The 19,029-nt window shown below is 45.2% G+C and overlaps 1 protein-coding gene across 1 annotated transcript in view; it reads right to left on the reverse strand.

The window, feature by feature from the left end:
- Nucleotides 1-19,029, reverse strand: part of Kif5c (kinesin family member 5C) — a 148,363-nt gene that overhangs the window by 45,774 nt on the left and 83,560 nt on the right. The window contains exons 11-13 of the mRNA XM_055600296.1: nt 16,100-16,248; nt 6,794-6,966; nt 1,906-1,974 (exon numbers count right to left, since the gene is read on the reverse strand). Of these exons, the coding sequence (XP_055456271.1) occupies nt 1,906-1,974; nt 6,794-6,966; nt 16,100-16,248 (391 nt within the window). The remainder of the gene's footprint in view (nt 1-1,905; nt 1,975-6,793; nt 6,967-16,099; nt 16,249-19,029) is intronic.

Here is a 19,029-nt window from a genome sequence, read left to right on the forward strand (position 1 = left end):
CACACACACACACACACACACACACACACACACACACACACACACACCAGGGCACTTCAGCTGTTTGGCTTTTTCATGCTAAACGAAAGACGGAAGAACCGTTTCTAATGACTACACTGGCAGACCTTTTGCAAACAGTGCCATGATTTCATACTGTGGGTAAGTTGATTTCAAAATCATCAAAACAGTACTTAAAATGAAGTCAGGATGTGTATGAAAGTATGACAAGGAGGAAGGGCCACTATTTCCAAACCATTCCCATTTTCCTAGAATAGAAAAAGTCATGCTTGCTTGGAGTTTTCTCTTTTTATCAATAGTTGGCCCTCTTTAATGTGTATCACGAATCTACAGAAGAATATACCCCAAACACCAACACACGCTAAAATGAGTTCCTGGGCTCATGGATGTTTTATTTAGCCTTTTAGCATTATTATTTTCTGATTTCCCTAAAATGAACATCTATTGCTTTTCAGGGGAAAAAATGTTAAGGTCTGAATGGTACGAATGGAATTGATCTAAAGCAGCCGTACCTCTCTTGGAGATGCAGAGAACAGCACGGAAGCAGAGAACAGAAAACATAGGCAAGTGGCCTCGACCACAGCTAAGACAGGAACCTATTAAACACGGTTCATGTGACTCCAAAAGCACAGAATCTCCCTGCAAAATCAGTCATTACATTGGAAAGATGATGGGAAGCAAAGGCAAAGGAAATGGTTGGGGGGACAGTTTATTCCTGAGTGTGGGGACTGAGACTGGGACATCATCCTCTGCCACCTGCCGTCACTGTGCGAGGCAATCAACAGCACTTTAGCAATGAAGCAAAAAGCATTTTAAAGCACAAAGGAGAAAAATACTTAGGTATTCTCAGCAAGAGAATTCTAATTATCTGTGTTTGATAGATTGGCTGCCTTTGCTTTGCTTGGGTTCCTGTTTGTAAGATCCATGGCAAAACAGTGCAATAAAGACATTTATGGCAGAACTGAATGCTGGCAGGGGAGACTGAAAACACTTGGCCTTCCCTTTAGTGTACTGAATATATAGTAACAGCACCATGGCCCTACTTGGCTTTTCCTCTCTGATGCTCTACTTTTGGTTTTGTTTTCCCTGTAGGACAGCAGGAGAGCATGAGCTATGCCAAAAGACAAACCAGACTTTTGCAATAGCCAGGTTATAGAACCAGCCAGGGTACCTGTCAACAGATGACTAGGTAGAGAAAATGTGAGAGGGTGATAGACTGGATGATGGGGAGGTAGATAGATGACAGACAGATGTTTGATAAATGTACATAAATCCACACAATAAAGTTTTATTTAGAAATAAATAAATAGGAGAGTGTGTCATTTGTAGAAAGAGATCTGACATCACCATGTTAAGTGAAATGAGCCAGACCCAGGAAGACAAATGTCACATACTTTCTGTTCTATATGGTCTCTAGAGGGCTTGGAAAAGGAAGTAGAGCAGGAAGAAAGGAGGGTGAGACAAGAAAGGACAGCAGGGTGAATTGGATGTGATCAAATTGGGTTGCACACATACGTGAAGCCCATTCTGTTTCCGTGGTGCAGTTCATATGCAGAAGTGAAGCATCCTAAAACAGCAGCTACGCTGCGACTGGATAAGAACCACCCTCGCACAGCCAGGAGATAGTTGTCTGCCCTCCCAGGGCTAGGTGTAGCAGTGAGTGACTCCCTCGGCCTCAGAGCTCTCTGGAGCCACACACTTGTTTTCTACACATAACCACAATCAACCCTTAGCAAGCACTAATAAGAGGGCTACCAGGAATTCTCCACATGCTTAAAGGTTTTCAAAAAAGATATTTGCAAATTATATTTCTAGGACTAACATGTTAACAACAAAAGCTTTAAAAAACAAAAAACTTCGTGAAAAAGAATTTATTACATTCTTTACCTCATCCTGATCCAACATCTGTTGCTTTAGCTTTTCAGCCAGCTGGCTCTGCTGGTTAATTTCATCATCCTGAAATGAAACGTCATGTTTAATTTTTGGTTAGCTGTGTCAGTTTTGATATTCTGGTTTCCCCTCAGAACCAGACACCAAGAGGCCAGTCCTGAGTTCACTCAGTAGAAGAGGGTGCAGCAGGAGACAATTCCGGGAGCTTGCTGACCAGTGCATTTTTTTTTCACCCAGATTTCTTTCTAAGAAATGTAATATCTACCTAGAGAACCCAAATTCTGCCCACCCAGAAATCAAAGGTCTGGTAATTGGGAAATGAAAGGGACTCCAGAGACATCCTTTTGCCAGACAAAGATGTTAACAGAATGGACTGTCCAGCACATCTGTGACAGGAATGCTGCCAAGTGACAGGAAGGGAGGACCACTCTTTCCACAGCATGCCCGTTCTGTCAGAGCAGAAAAACTAATGCTTACTTGGAGTTTTCTCTCTGGTATCAATAGTCTTATCAGTGGAGAGGCAAAACAAGGAAACTGGCCCTGCAGCCCCCTGTGTGGGCACATTCGGAGCGCCTCTTTCCAAGTTGCCACTGAAAAGCAGGGAAAACAACAGCCCTCTTCACGGCCACTAGGTGTCGCTGCTGAGAAAGCAAGACCCTCCAAGGAAGGGCGAGCTTGCTGCCTAAGCCCTGTGCAAGAACGCCTTTCCTGCTCTGCTGTCGGTATTTCAAACGAAACCTTAAGTATAGTCTGTGAAAATGACAGTGGGGCTTTCGGTTCTCCTCTCCTTCAGTTATAAGTCCTAATGTGATGCTCTGCCCGGCGGGAAGTGGGGAAAGGGGAGGGGGACTGCAGGCAGTCAAATCCAGTTCAGTACATCACGCTGTCTTTGTGCCTGCTCCAGCCTCGGTGTGTTCCCGTTGAAAAGCCCCCTCCTGCACTCTGGATCTGTTTCAGAGATGAGGTGAGAGGGGTGAATGACAGGACCTGGTCACAGAACCGGTTTTCTGCAGAGATGCGCAATATGTACGGCGGAGACCAGACCAGCACTGGCACGGGGTTAGTGGACGGAGTACCAGCACTATCAAGCCTGTGGCGCAGGTTCTGCACACCCTCAGCCTGTGTCTTTGGTCGTTCCTACACACTTGATCTCACTCCTCCGCCCAGAAAGCCCATTTGCACTCAACTTTATACACCCGTGTTTCTTCAATGCCTGTATAAAATATTGATTATTTCCCTTCCGACTCAGAGTTCTGGCAGGAGAATTAGGGAAATTACAACACAGCAGAACTGCCAAGAATCGGCATATCCTCTGCTAACTCACTATTCTGTATGTGTGTGTGTGTGTTTCTCCAACTTCATACACTTGCATGTCAGTTACAAGGACCAATTGTATATTTCTGCTCCCCAGCATGAGAAAACAGTTTAACATAAAAGACCCAGGAAGTTCAACCTCATCTCTTCTCCAACACACACACACACACACACACACACACACACACACACACACAATCAAACACAAACCACCTAAGAGCCACAACTGTCCCCAAGTGACAGAAATAAGAAGGGCAAGGATGAGGTGCCTTGCATTCTCATACTTGACTCTTGGCAAAGCCTGAAGATGCAGCTTTCCTCCCTGATGGGTGACAAGCTAAGGGGTGGTGAAAAACCATCCAGGAAGGATGAAAACAGGACTCCATTAGAAAACAAAACAGGACTAGAGACATTTCCTGAACTAGATTTGCCCTTTATGAAGGCAACGTTTTGAGGAATTAGAGTTGTCTGTTCTGATTTCGTTTTAATTTCCTAAGCCTTTCTGAATAAGGTGTGCTGTACTTTCAGCATGTCAAGTGTATCTCTTAGGACAAGTTTAAGCACGCTCACACTGAGATAACAGATTTCAAAGCATTTTTCAAAAATTAATTTTGTAGTTAGATTGTCTTATACATGAAATAATATAGTCACCTCAGCTGTCAAAAAGTCACTAATTCTGGAGATGTTTTTGCTGAACAGTCATTATTTCAGTTCTTGAATTCACTGCCCAATGAGAAAGATAGGGCCAACATCAACATTTTTATGCTACAACCCAGCCCATTCTACTGACCCTCTTTTCATGTCCCCATATGATGTGTCTTCTCCATCAAAGAGAACTCACAGAGAGGCCTGGTGAGAAACCTGGTATCTGCAGAACACTGTTCTATGCTAATGACCTTTATCTCCATGGCAATCCTTGAAGTGATATCTGTGAGCCCTGAGTTACAGAGGAGAATAGTATCCAGGCAAGCGAGAACATTTTCCCTGGGCCTCTCACCATTAAGTCACAGGTCTACTACACAGTACATGCTTTTCCATCAAGAACCTGGACCTTGGGATGTGCCTGTCCTTAGACCCATGAGGAACAGCACAAAACAGAGGGATTTGGAGAAACTGTGTAATCTTTCTCCCAGTGTCCTGAAAAGATTTACTGAGGATGACCAGTTCCTTGGTTAAAGGGCTAAAGCCAAAATGAAAGGAGTGTGGGGTTCAAGGAAAGGAGTTATGAAAACTCATTCCTGCTCTGCCAGCTGCAGGCTGTGAAAACTTAAGTCATGAGATTACATGGCTAATGCCCCACTTCACCCCAGGTACTTCCGGTTCTACCATTCAATAATCAAGAAGACACTGTCCCACTTTGTGCATTCTCACAGTACCTAAACACCTAAATCATCAGAAGCCTGGAGGTATCTCCCAGAGTCTTCGAGAGGACACAGAACAATGAGAGCTGGTAGGATATAATCAAGCAGCTCACAACCAGCTGAAGGGTAGACCATGAGCTTTGATGCCCTCTAGGGCATCACCTCTCAGCTCTGTTCTCTCCCATCTCTCTCATGATCACAAATCAATGCTGATCTGCCACCCAAGAATCTATAACGTGGGGAAGTGCGGAAGAAAAGGGATCGTATATGTTTTTTTTTTTTCACAATAGCAGTTCTTTGGAGAAATCGAAAAGTTTGCATAAACTATTAACTTACTATTGATTTGCTTTTACACTGAGATATTGAGTATAATACCTGGGTTAAAAAGGAGGGGAGGAAAAATATTAAAAAATTTAAAAGGGGGGGTGCACCCAGAGCGTGAAGGGTAAAATACACATTTCTCGTGGGTACTGATATTTTGTTGGATGTGTTTTCAGAAAGGCAGGATGTAGTCTGCTATAATGTTTGGGTGTCCTATAATTCCCAGAACCACAACCAAGCAGAAGGAACCCAGTCCCATTCAGCTTGCAAAGGCAACATAAGACTCTGGACTTTATCCCAAAGACAGAGCCCTGTAAGATTAATGGTGACATTCCCAGAACAAAGCTATTACATCCAGGCCAGAGGTGTCTGCATAGCACCTGAGCCAAACCACCACAGAGGAGATTAAACCAGACTGAAAATACCAGCAACCTTGATGAAATGAACTAAAAGAGCTTAGAATATCCCAAGGGCAATGTGCCAAGATCACATGACACACTGATTTAGTTTCTGGGCCTCTGGGATTCCTAACTGGACCTTTGCTGGGGATGAGTGATACGTACTGTTCAAGGACTCTTTTTTTCTGTTCTGACCTTCACAGTTGCATGACTATCTGACTATCTGAGCCCTAACAGTTTGTCCTAGGATTAAGCATTCCCAACTAACATGGTCAAACTGCATCACTCAACGATCTGCCTTTGAAAGGAGCTTCACGAGTAGAAAGGCTATCAGTCTTTAATGTGGTTAGGCCCAAAGCTCAGGGCCTTAATGCTATGTGATTAAACCCACACTTGGGTCTCAGGAGTCACCTTGTCCCTAGCGGGGCTACTGTTGACTTTTCCAAGAAGAAGGGGAGAGGCACAGAGGAGGAGAGAGACAAACACAGCCACACATGCTCACATAGCCCTGCTCTCCTTCCGGAATCAACCAGGTCAGATTTCTGGACGTGAGGACTTGTCTGTCTAGACCACCCACCTGGCTCTTCTAATCAAACGTCCATTAAGTTTTCTACTCGGACAGCAATCAAGCTAGAAAACAGGAAAATATACGTCCATGGCGGTCTGCCGCCTACCTCATCTCCAGGGAGCTGACTGCACCTGCTACCTTCAGTCTTTGCACCACTGAAGACTATCAAGTCTCTGGCTGATACATAAAATAGGCTCACAGAAGCTGCTTTTAGAGAAATCACTGACCCCACAAGCCAAGTAAAAGCAGGGTAGAAGCCTATCATCTCTAGCTTCACTTTCTATGTCTCTTTGTGTCAGTCACCTAATGAGCTCTGCATAGAAGCATGTTAACCACTCAGGAAGTGTCTATGTGAAAATCCGTGACTCCTAACCTATCTCATCCCCCTTGAAGGCTAACAAAGATAAGAGTAACTGAGGCACAGGTTTCCAGCGTCCTGTCCCAGACTCCCTCAAGGGTACCTGGATGTCTGCAGTCACTAACCTAAACCGATAGTGCCCTTGGGGTTCGAGTAACAGCAGAGCCCTGCAGACATGTCGTCACAGGGTGAGCTCAGTCTTCAAATGGGAGCTCTCACCAAGGAGGAACTGACTTGTCCAAACGACTAATAGCTTTTGGAAGCACCCTGCAGAGCCCAAACCGAGACAATGGCCACCCTTGACCAGGACCGCTCACTATGTGCGCCTCTGCTGTCCCCGTGCCTCTCCTGTTTAAACCCAATGCTCAGGTCTGTGCCCTGGAGATGGAGCTAGGGTCATGGAGCCCCTGATGCATTCTTCTCCCTGATGTGGTAACATTTATCAAACCTTCCTGTTACTTATCTCTCCCATTAGGAGATAACTTATCTCTTTAGTTGGCCCACTGGGGCTGAGTGGAGTCTTTGGGGGCCCGCAGAGACAGGGCTCCTGCCCTGAGCCACAGACCTTATCATCTAGCTGTCGGTACAGACTAGAGAGCTCCTCGTCGTACTTCTCCTTTTCGGCAGAGATGCCCACAACCACAGGCGCGATGTTGTCTATGATGGGTGTGTTGTCACAGGGCTCCAGGCTCTTCTGGTCCTTGGCACTGATTTGTTCATCCTCAGGCACAGCTTCCCCTGAGAAAACACGGCAAGTGGGTTGCTGAGGACTAAAGAAAGGAAGCCTGCAACCCTCTGGGAAGGGTTCTAAAAATAGTCACTTCAGTTACAAATATGCAACAGACACAATAGGGTCTTGTGCAGAGCTAAAGTCTGTTCTTTCTATTTGGGAAGAAAGGTGTAGCTAACTGCCCATTGCTAGACCAGGGCTATATGTCAGAAATCAAATGGCTCCATTGGTCACAGACCTGGTAACTGATCCAACCCCAGCACTGCCAGGGATCCTGCATACATTTTTGTTTGTGTGTGTGGAGAAATATGCTAGCACTTATTAGAATCATGCTCTCTCTAGTCACTGATTCAAAGGGAAATAGATCTCTGAGGCACACTAATTACCAATTAATTATGTTACTGTGTCATTAGTAGAAACAGCCAAAGCAAGGAACACAGCACCACTGTTTAACCAGAAAGCCGTGGGACCCCAGTTCTGCCAATCTGAGCCTCCCAGGAGCCAGTGGGAGGAAGTCAGGGCAGCCTGGACTCAAGGACTGTACCAGCCCTGTGCAATCACACTCTCCCCTAGGAAGCCTGAATTAATTGGCTCTGCTGGAGAGTTCAAATAGAATAATGTCTTGTGATGTCAGGTAGTTCCAAGAAAAGAAAAGGCAGGCAATCTAGAATCTACACGCCAACACTCAGCCTGCAGAGCAGGGTCTGCTCGGCCTTCAAAGGAAGCACTGCTCAACTTGACAATGCTAATGGGGGAAAGGGCACAGATCTCTAGCTGGCCAAGGGCGGCCCTAACAGGAAAATCATCATGCAAAGACAGAATGCAGGAAACAGATCCAGTGGAAACCATGCAGCCCACCTCCATCTTTCAGCTGTCTTCTTAGAAAGCAAACCCACACCAAAGACACGTCTTCCACCACCGTGTTCACCAGCAACTTCCCATTCTCACCCCAGCCCCCAACCATCCATCAGGACATTCCAGGCCTCACTCAGCTTCTCAGCCCATAATATCCATTCTACAAAAATTCCCCAGAAAAAAAACCACACTGAGCCAAAAGTGAGAACAAAGACAGAAGAACTGAGATCTTAATCTGTACTTTCATGAACGATATATTTCATGCCTGAAGGAATCCACCTGAACACGGTGCACATTATCTCAGTGTAAACAAAACACCAAGACAGCCTGGTTTTTCTGCCTGTATGCAGGCTTCTGTGTAAGTACAGCTAACACCAATGGTTTCACTTTTGTATCAGCTCCATCCAAAGCAGCAACGTGAAGCAAACCCTAGATAATTCATGCTTCACTGCGTGTAAAACAAAGCCCTGATGTCTTCCTTTTCCAACTAGACGATATACTATGCCTAGGTGTCTTTCTGAAATTATTGACCGAAATAAAACAAGATCATGGTGGCCTTTGAGATGAACCTGAACCAGATCAGTATTATCACTCAGCTCCAATCCCTGGTTTAAAACGTTCATCAACAACTTTAGTGTGAAAAATGAATTTCATACAATTAACAAATCTATATTCTCTACAGCCTGTTAAAGCCGTGGGCTAGAAGAGCAGCAAGGCAGATGAATAGATGGATGAGTGGATAGATGAGTGGGTGAGTGGATGGATGAAGATACAGACTGATAATTTCTAACCACACGGAAAATTTAGAATATGCCCTATAACAACTAAGGCAATGTACAAAATATATTAGAACCTTTTTCCTTTCTAATTCTGTTCTTCTTAAGAATCCGCCACTGACACTTTGGATTTTTCGGGACGGGCTTGTTAAATTTGGGAAACACAGCAATCCAGTACACTATGATTTTAACCTTTCTGCTTCAACATGCTGAAGGTGAAATTCTTAACTGTATTGACATAGAAATCAGCCAAGCGTGACCATCTTATCCACAGACACGCTCACTGCAGGAAAGAGATAAGAGCCACAAACATCTGGAAGAGATGTATTCCCTCTGTGCTTTGGTTCCAAATGGCTGGACAGGCGATATCTGTGGGCTAGGTGAACTAAAAGCTGGCCAATTTTTTATTTTATTTTTTAAATTCATCTGGGCAGGCAGGGGCCAGAGATTAACTCCTGTGACCCACAAATGACCTGCTCAAACCAAAAGTCACAGATCTGATTCCCCCTAAAGCTGTCTTCTTCTGTCATCAGAAATGACAGCGTTAGCGAGGGTAGGTGACTCTCCGGGTTACAGCGTTCCAGCAAGCTGACGATGCTGCTACGGGCCCCCTCAAAATGATCAGCAGACTCTCATAAACACCTCCAGTGCTGCAACAGGATCCTGAAGCCTAATTAAGCGCAGGCATGTAGCCCGCTTAGCCTTTTCATTTGCTTTTTGTTGAGAGAGAGAGACAGAGAGACAGAGAGAGAGGAAGCAGCACTGCTTTCATCACCGAATTCTTTTAAAGATGCATGAAGGCAGGAGATGTCATGAGCATGGCTGGCCTCCCAGTGGGAAGTCCGTCTCTTACTCTTTCTGTTCCCTGGTAAGCGGGCAACTTCAGGGGGCTGGCAGTTCAATTATTTTTCCTTATTCCGAATTAATTTTTCTAGCATATCCAGAATACCTGTTGTGGCCAAGTGGTCTTTTAAACAGTAAAACACCAAACGGTTATGCAAGTCCATTTCCCGGTTATTTTTATCGTCATGAAAACAGTGTTTGAAACCCACAGCAGCCTTTCTGGTTTCTGGTGAGAACTCCTCTGAATCAAAGTGTCAGCACGTCTCCCACAAAGCTACATGTAAACACCAAGCTCTCACCAGTTCATATTCTAAAGGTCAGGCCGGCAGGCAGGCAGGATTTTTTTTTTTTTTTTTTTTTCCAGCAGCCATTCAGATGGAGCTGAACAAGACAGCCACACGCAGAAGCAAAAGCAGCATAGCTCCTGCCAGAGAGGAGCCAAAGGGTTTCCAAACACCGCTGCCCTTCAAAGGACGAGGGGAATGACTTCCAGAAGAGACCCTGGTAACTACCCCACATCCAACTCACAAAGATGTCTAGGGACTGTAAATTCCCAACACAGTGCAAGAGCTGACACCAGGCAATCCGTCTCCATGGCAATCTCACCGTGTTAATCGAGAATATTCCCTGCACTGCAGTGTGCTCCACAAGATGATTATGGAATAGCTGATTGTAACCGAGAGGAAAGCTGCAAGCCAGCGCTGGAGGGGCCGTGCCTTGCAACCAGCCAGGGGGAGAGACCACGAAGTGCAGGTTAGCAGCGATTTTTCTTTTTCTCTCTGCTTTATTAAAAGCCAATTTCTTTTCATCCAGCCCACAAGGCTTGTATCTGCTGCCTATCCAGGAGCTTATAACCTTGAAAAACGTCTGTTTTTTTTAAGCTGAAAGGCCTCCCTTCTTTAAATAAGCATCCTGGCATTTACTATTGTCAGCTATAATTACCTTTAAGGACTAAAAAGATTTGTGTTTACACAGGAGCATTCACTCGGAGCATACCTATAAGGCTTGCAGAACCTTCTAATTATAAGACAAAAATCTCCAGAGAGCATAAATAACATTTCTGCAAAAATGATGGATGAGAATAGCAGACTAACCCCCCTCCCACAAAAAAAAAAAAAAAAAAAAAAAAAAAAAAAAAATCTCATTAGGTCTATTAGTTAAAAATTCTAAAATGGGCTTATTTGGCTCTTTTCTCTCTCTCCCTCTCTCTCTCTCTCTCTCTCTTTAGGAATACCATTAGACTGCCAGGAAATCATTAAAATTTCACACATGAAATGGCAACAAGCTAGTTATTCTTTTCCTAAGTTGAGTCCCTGAAGCCTCTGGAGAACACAGAGGTAATTGCATTTTCTTGGCCACTCCAGGGCAGGGATTTGCAGGTCACTCACAGCTTCCACCAGAAACCACTGCAGATCTGGCAAACGAGGTGTTTTGTTTTAATATCAATTAAATAGGCCTAGTGGCAAACCTATTGCTAAGCATTTTCTGTATCGAAAGACACTAAAAGGAAATCTTTAAGTGGCCAGATGGGCAAGAGCAGCTGGCTACAAGATGTCATTATATAAATGTGAAGTTAAAAAAAAAATCATTCCTTTATGAGACTGCTTTGCATACAAATAGCATCCTTCACCCTCATTCCTAAAAATACTGTAGCAGCTTCTGCATCCCCTAATCCTGTCTAGAGCAATTTTCTAATGCACTGGCGAGCCAGATCCTGTGCCCTCTTAACATTCATGACCTTTTGAATAGGCCAGTGGTTTGCTGAGCGGTTTGTATTTCTGTTAGTTTAGCTGTGATCTCAAAGGAAGAAAGAGGACCTAGCAAAATAGACATCTTGACTGAAATGCTAATTCCTGTGAGCTCACACCGATGACCCCAAGAGGGGACCAGCATCTCCCACAGACTTGATGTTGAAAGAACAAGTCTCAACAGGCATAGCGGTCCACTCCTGAAATTCCAGCACTCAGCAAGCTGAATCGGGAGGATCAAAGGTCAAAGGCAGCCCGGGCAATACAGCAAAATCTTGTTTCAAGAAAACCAAACAAAAGGAAGCATTTAGCAGTGTGATTTCCACTGACTACACAAATCGAAACCCACTATACTCATCTTATATCTGAAGACACACCAGACCTCTCCCTGCTGTCCTGACACCTGGATTTGGGGGCCCAACTGTGTATGCAGGCAAGAACTGCCCAGCTTGTGATGCTAAAGGGGCTGCTGCCATCTCAGTCACTTGGAGCTACCATGACAGTACCACAGGATGGGGTGTTCTAAGCAACAGAAACATTTCTCATAACTTGGAAGGTAGAAGTTTGATGCTACAGTAGCAACACAGCTCTTTTCATGGGTGGGGTGAGCAGCTCTTCTGGGTTTGCAGGTGACTCCTCCTGTTATCTTCACGAAAAAGAAGCAGAGTCTCATGGGAATCACAAAGGCAATAATCACCTCCTGTGCTGGCGAGCTTTATGTCACCTTGACACAGGCTAGTGTCAGTTGAGAGATGGGAACCTCACGTGAGAAAATGCTTCCCTAAGAATGGGCTTCAGGCAAGCATATAGGACATTTTCTCAATTAGTAATTAATGTGGGAGAACCCAGCCCATTGAGAGTGGAGCCGACCTTAGGCTGGTGGTCCTGGGTATATAGGCAAGTTGAGCAAGCCATGGGGAGCAAGCTAGTAAGCAGCACCCCTCCATGGCCTCTGCATCACTCCTTCCTCCAGGTTCCTGCCCTGTTTGAGTTCCTGCCCTGACTTCCTTCAGTGATAAACAGTGCTGTGGAAGTGTGAGCCAAATAAACAAACCCTTTTCCTCCCCAAATTGCTTTTGGTTAAGGTGTTTCATCACAGCAGTAGAAATCCTAACTAGGAATACTCCCAAAGAAATCACCCCCTAATACCATCAGGAATGGTGATTTCAACATGTGTCTTGAAGGAAACAAACTTTCAATATATAGTATCAAGCTTCTAAGGTTGAAAATTGGTCCAGGTGGAAGTAGGAAGGGTTAGACCTTAGATCAGCCTCTAGGTATATAAGTGGGCATTCCTCTTCCTTTAGTAATGTCTTGCATCACCTGTCATTACCAAGTGGACAAGAATGTGCTATGTATCAATTTATCTACAAATACCTGATTTACAACTGATTTCCTCCTAGCTTGTATTGCCACTGTATTCTTTGTGATAGCCAGTGGGGAAAGCCCAAGAATTCACAGGCAGAGATGTGCGCACACACTTCTTCCTTGCTCTCTCACAGCTGGAATAGAGCAGTGAAGCTTTTAACATATAAGCACACCATGCAAGGAGAGAAATAGCTTTCCCAGGGAACGCACACATTGTCAGGGCTCCTGGAACTTGTTCAGATCCCAAAGTGGAAATATGGATACCCAGGGAACGCTAAAGCAAATTAAGTAGCTGCCTCTTAGAAGTTTAGAGCCAATGCATGTATTCCATATTTTAAAAAGGAAACTGGCAATATGCAGCCATTCTGGGAGTTGGGAGACATAACACTGTCTCCATCCCAGATTTCTTTTCCACATGGCCACCACACCTCAGGACTTGGGCACAAAGAATAGAGACCGGTTCAGGACAGCACCAAAAGGCTTCCAGCTCATCCCTTTTCTGGGGTGGTACTTTTCTCACTCATACCATTGGCCTCCAAACAACTGCTTCATGTGTAGCAGCACCGATGACAGTAGGGACTGGACTTTGGTTAAGATTACAGGTCTCCCAGAGACCAACACATCATTCAACCCTGAGCAGAGAGCAGAGCCGGGACTTGGTTTGTTGTGGATGTGGTACACACCAACATATCACATGATGTACAGTTAATCGTTGATACAGCTCTACACTTTCTGTTCATCCTGGGACCAGTCTCTTCACCCTGCCTCACTATTCTCTTTTCACCTATACTCCATATTCTCTGCACTTGAAAACCTGTGGCTCCAGAGAAGCCACCTTGGAAGGCAAGGCTCTCTGTAAGACACCTCCCATCTCAGCTGCTCAGTGGAGACAAGGCCACAGGCTTTGTGTGTGTGTGTGTGTGTGTGTGTGTGTGTGTGTGTGTGTGTGTGGTGAGGGTATCAATCTCCACTTTCTCTTCCCTCTGTACTCTACCTCCTACAGGAGCCTTGCCTCTCCACCTGTGTCTTCAACCTCTACCCAGAGATGTGTAACACTTGTTCTCCTCTGCAGCTCACAAAGTCCCTAAACTCCGGACCCTCAGACCTACCTTCCTACACGGCACTCTCCTCTGGATGTTCTCAGGCACTCAGGCTTCCTCTTCACCTCACTATTCCCCAATCTGGTTCTTCTGTATTTACAGTCTAATATAATGGTTCTGTCTCCTAGCCAACTTAGCCAAGACAGAAAAAAACTCAGAACCAGCTTGACACCATCTTCTCTGAATGGCCAGTCCTCACCAAACCCTGCAAATTTCTGTTTCAGTACCTATCTGGGTCAATCCAATCCACTCCCTTCTACCTCCTGTCTCTCAGTTCAACTGCCTTCTCCTTGCCCATGAATGGCTGCCACCTTCTTTTCTCAAATTATGTAGCTTAAGGGTTTGTGAAGGATCTCACCAAAATGAACAGAAATCATACTTTTAAAAGATTTCCAGTGGGGATGAAGTGGGATAACCAGTTAAAGTGACAGCATATGCAGAAGCCAAGAAGGGGATACAGAACCTCAAAAACATGCTAGGCATGCAGGAAGTCAGGCAAACAAGGCAGGGTGGGTTCCACAGGGTGGTACTAGATTTGGGTTGGAGGACCAGCCTGCTGGAGTTAGGCAAAAGATGAGAAATGATTAAAACAAGGTTATTGTGCAACTCACAATGCTTCTAGGGCCACTGAACCAACCCTTCACTAAAGGGCTTTGCTAAATGACCCTGTCATCCAACAGGGAACTGACCGAAAAAATATTCCAGAAATGCCACAAAGCTTCCCACAGCCGTCTAGCTACCCCCTCCCATCTCGCTTTCTGCTCCTGCCAAACTGCGCGGAATCGTCACCCAGCACAGGTGCTGAGTTATTCAATTATTCTAGCAGCTTTTGAAACACATGTGTAGCTAGAAACGCTTCGGAAAAGAGAAAAATCCTGTTATTTGGGCTACTAGGTCAATTTTCCATCTTCTCTTGAATTCCTGTTTGCCATGTAATTGCTTTTCAATTAAATAAGTAGCTCGCTGATACCCAACTCTTACTAACAGGAAACAACAGCAAATACCGTCACCCGCAATTGGCTCCCAGCTCACTGCGCAGGTGCAAACAGCTTCCTCCAGACCTGCTCAGTAACCCCCAGGCTCCCACCCTTGAGGCACCACAGGCTTCAGTAGCTGCTGAAATACACACCCTAGGGAAGCAAAAGACCCGAGGAGCAAACGACTGCCAGCTATCCCCATCCTGAGACACAGCTCCAACACGCCTTGCTTCCAGATTAAAACAGACTGCTACCCGCAGCCTCAGCTCCGTCCTCATAAAAGTCACCAAAATAATCTGTCTGTCCGCCCGTCTGCCTGCCCTGGGATCTGGAAGCCACTCCTGACACCTCCCCCACAACCCACCCACCCGCTGCGCCCCAGCTCTCGGAGACATCTTCTCCTATAGAACAAACCAAAGAGACTGAGAAGGGGAGAGAAACTAGTCATGAAGCAGGCCTGTCAGAGTCCATTTTAGAAAAGGGCTTCTTTTGCTCACTAGGTCATACTTGGAAGAGCCTGACAGTGAGGAGGGTCAGAGAAGGCAAGTTCTTGCCAGTGGTGACTTTTAACCACAAAAAAATGGCAAGACTGAAGCAAATCCTCTTTTTCACTTAGCCAAAGCAATCTGTCTGTATTAGTTAAAGAAACTCTCAGAAGCTGCTCTGTAAACATCAACTGGGATCCCTGAAAGTGAAGGACAAGGACATATAGAAAGCAGAGCATTAGGAAGAGGTTCTGTCCAGGCTGGGGAAAGCACTTGATGCTCAATACAAGCAGCTAAGATCTAGCCCAAGAGTACACGAGAAAATGCCAGGCCTGGCTCATGCCCTTGTAATTCCGGAACTGGGGAGGTGGAGAGACTGATCCATGCGGCCTCACTAGCTAGTCTAACCTGATGGAACGCTCCAGGCCAATGAGAGACCTGTCTCAAAGGAGATAGACAGTCTTCCTGGACATAACATCCACAGCTGCTCTCTAGCTTCCACGGATATGTGTAGACATGTGAGCCCTGATGGGCATGCATCTACACACACACACACACACACACACACACACACGTCTCAATACATGTGCAACCCTACACACACACACACACACACACACACACACACACGTCTCAATACATGTGCAACCCTCTACACACACACACACACACACACACACGAGCCCCTCCCCACACATGTACACCCCTCTACGCACACATGCACATACACAGACTTAGCAAGAATGACTGACTGAAGCTATCTTGCCCACACCCTTTTACACAGGCCACAGGAAGGAATGAGGTATGGCATAGTGCCCAGAAATAATAAAGCATATCAATAAAACAAATAATAAAACAGTCGTCATCACAGGAAGTGGGAATGCCTAAATTCCACAATCACACTCTTTTCCAGGAGGCTCCAAGATGTCAACAGTCACAGGAAGGAGAAAGCATATGCCCTGCCTCCTCCCCGCTCCATTCTCTCTCACCATTCCTCCACCTGTTCAGCTCCATTTCCAGATGCTGGATGACACTCTTCAAGGCCTTGTTCTTCTCTTTCTCTTTTTCATATTTCTTCTTCCATTCTTCTGCTGTTAGTTCCAAGTTCACAGAGACTGTATTCTTGATGGTCTTTGCTCTGGGATTAAAACATAGGAGTAAATTCTGAGAATCTATTAGCACTTACTGGTTTTATATAATCAAGCCTCAGATTCCCTTCATGTCAAGAAAGGACTGGGAGAGCAGAGACTTCCCTGTGGCAGCTACCTACAATTCTCAAAGTGGGGTTACTGACACCGTTACTTCAGTGTTTAAAAAGAGTTATTTTCAGCGTGCGTTTATGTGTGTGTGTATCTAAGGTGGGTTGGGGGCACATGTGTGCACCCTTGGGGACCAGAGGAGGACACGGGATCCCTGAAGGGGTGGAGCTATCAGTGTTTGTGAGCTGTCTGACATGGATGCTGAGGTCTGAACTCTGGGCCTCATGAGAGAACAACAAACACTCTTAACTGCTGAGCCATCTCTCTGGCATCACACTGTCGTTGCTCCCTAAGGTTCCAAAACCACCCTTTCCTTTTCTCCTCACATTCCATCAGCCAATAAAAGTCCAATAGGATTTAATTTAAATTGTGTCTCAGGGTCCCATCTTGTCTAACTTCCTCTGTGCCCCACTCAGTCTGTTGTCAGCCCATAGGTTATAGGCTCATTCCAGTGTTTAGCATGTTCCTTGAAGCATTCCATAGATGATTGCCAGACTTATCTTCCAAACAGAATTCCCAATTAATTCAATAAACACTTATAAAACATTAGGAACCATACCAAGACAGACAAACAAATTCCCAGCCTCTTAAAGCTTGGGGTTTCTTATGTCAGTGACACAAAATGAATGATCACTTACTTCTCTTATTCACCTTTGGTGCCTGGAACCAAAGTGTTAGGCAGATGTTAACACATGACCACAGGGTAGGTGAGCCTATGGTGAGGGAGGCTGACTAGGTGGTACCATGGCTGCTTACTGATCCCCTTCTCAAAGGCAAAGCATCACCATTCTAGAGTAGAGGGCAAGTGTTCTTAAATCATCTCATTATTTTAAAATAGCCAGAAGTTGAGATCTTTAATGTTTATAACTTCCAAATTCAGAACATTCCTCAGGGGCACCATTTTTTTTTTTTTTTTTTTTTTTAATGATCTCCTAGGGCATGTGGCATAGGGTGTGATGTCATGTGCATGCCAGATGAAAGGAGAGCCTGGGGAGAAAAAAAAAAATCAGCACCTGTGTTGGGTGAGATGAAACGGAAGGTTTGGCTCATGTAGGCCTGCACAGAAACGGACAGGTTCAGCCATGTCCAGGTAAAGCTAGACTCCTCGTGTGGGACTCCCGTCTGCTACCTGCTCATTAGGCAGAGCGCATGTGAAAATATGTGATGTTCTGTCTTACTTGCTACTGCCATTCTCATTTGAATCTCCAAACAATTCTAGGACTGTCATGTTTGCTGGGGCGGCTGATGTGTGATCCAGGTTAATTACTGTTGTCGTCAAATGACACTGGGGACATGATTTCTATTTTGGTGCAAGAAATTCAACAGTCCTCCCCAGTGCTACAGATGTCATTCTGAAATTAATTGCTAAAGCAAGACAACTAAATAACCCAACTGTCGAAAGAGGAGTTAAACTACATCAGCGTTGGACTCGCTAAAGAATTAGGATAATTCTCATTTGCTGTAGCTTGAGGCTGCTCTCCCCGGAACTGTCTCAACTCCAGTTCCTCAATAGCAGTAATTTTATTACTACTTAAAGGCTTGTTGCAGTCTGCTTTCTCACCTCTCCTTCTAACATTCTCAGGCTGTGCTGTGGCTGGCGTCTGGGTGCAAGCAGAGGCACAGCAGTGTCCATTTCGTTATCCAGTCAGAAAGTGAGAAAAATAACTCATGGCTAAAATGCTTGCTGTCACTGAAGGATGCACTTTAAGACTACTGATTTTACTAAGTCATAAATAGTGCCCTGATGACTGCACCAGGTACCAGAGAGAAAGGAATGGAGCCCCTGTGCTCTCTCCAGGCAGGGTTACCCAGAGGCACATTCCTCAAGCAGACCTCTCAAGTTTATTTCAGGATAACTGATTTTGACTTCTGAGATGCCCAGAAAATTCCTTTTCTTCTATCTCTGTAGTAACCGGGGTCCTGGCAGTGAAAAGACAACCCTCTCAACCTGCACAATTTGCCAAGTCTAACAAAGGTATGAAAAGGTAGTGAGAAACATGAGGTATTTCATGGTAGAAACAAGCCTGAGGAGAGATGGGAGCAACAAGCCTCAAAAAGAGAGCTAGATCAGGTAACCTGCTTGTGGGACCCATAATGGACCTAACCAGTGGCCAGGGGTGAGAGGCCCACTACAGTGATTGAAACAGGGCACAAAGCAGGGCCGGGACAGCCTAGCAGAGTCAGAAGAGAGAGAAAATAATGCAGCCCGACTCTGACTTGGAGCTCAAGCCACAGTGGAAAACCACATCTCACACTGAGTCCCTAGAATTTTTTCAGCTCCAAATGGGACCTGAGGCCAGTATATGGGGAAATCAGCTAAGAGAAAGAGCTGACTCTACCAAAATGGCTCTGTAGATTTAAAATATCTCCCATATCTTAGAGAAACAAAAAAGAGAGAACATGCGCATGTGTGTGCAGGCAAGCAGGCACACACCAAATTAAAGGAATGAATATGAGTACTTAGAAAGCCATAGTCCTTGAAATTCACACATAGCCAGAAGCTTTGGCTACAAACAAAACAGACCAATGTCCAGACACACACTCTGCACCATGCCATCTGATCCATGGGGAGTGCTTATACCACAGAACAGGAACATGGTCCCTTCAACCTATGGTAATAAAATTCCAGTTCCACTTAAGAATTCTATTCCAGGTGCATC

This window comes from Psammomys obesus, unplaced genomic scaffold, assembly GCF_907164565.1.
Source record: "Psammomys obesus unplaced genomic scaffold, mPsaObe1.curated_primary_1811, whole genome shotgun sequence".
NCBI classification, from domain to species: Eukaryota; Metazoa; Chordata; class Mammalia; order Rodentia; family Muridae; genus Psammomys; species Psammomys obesus.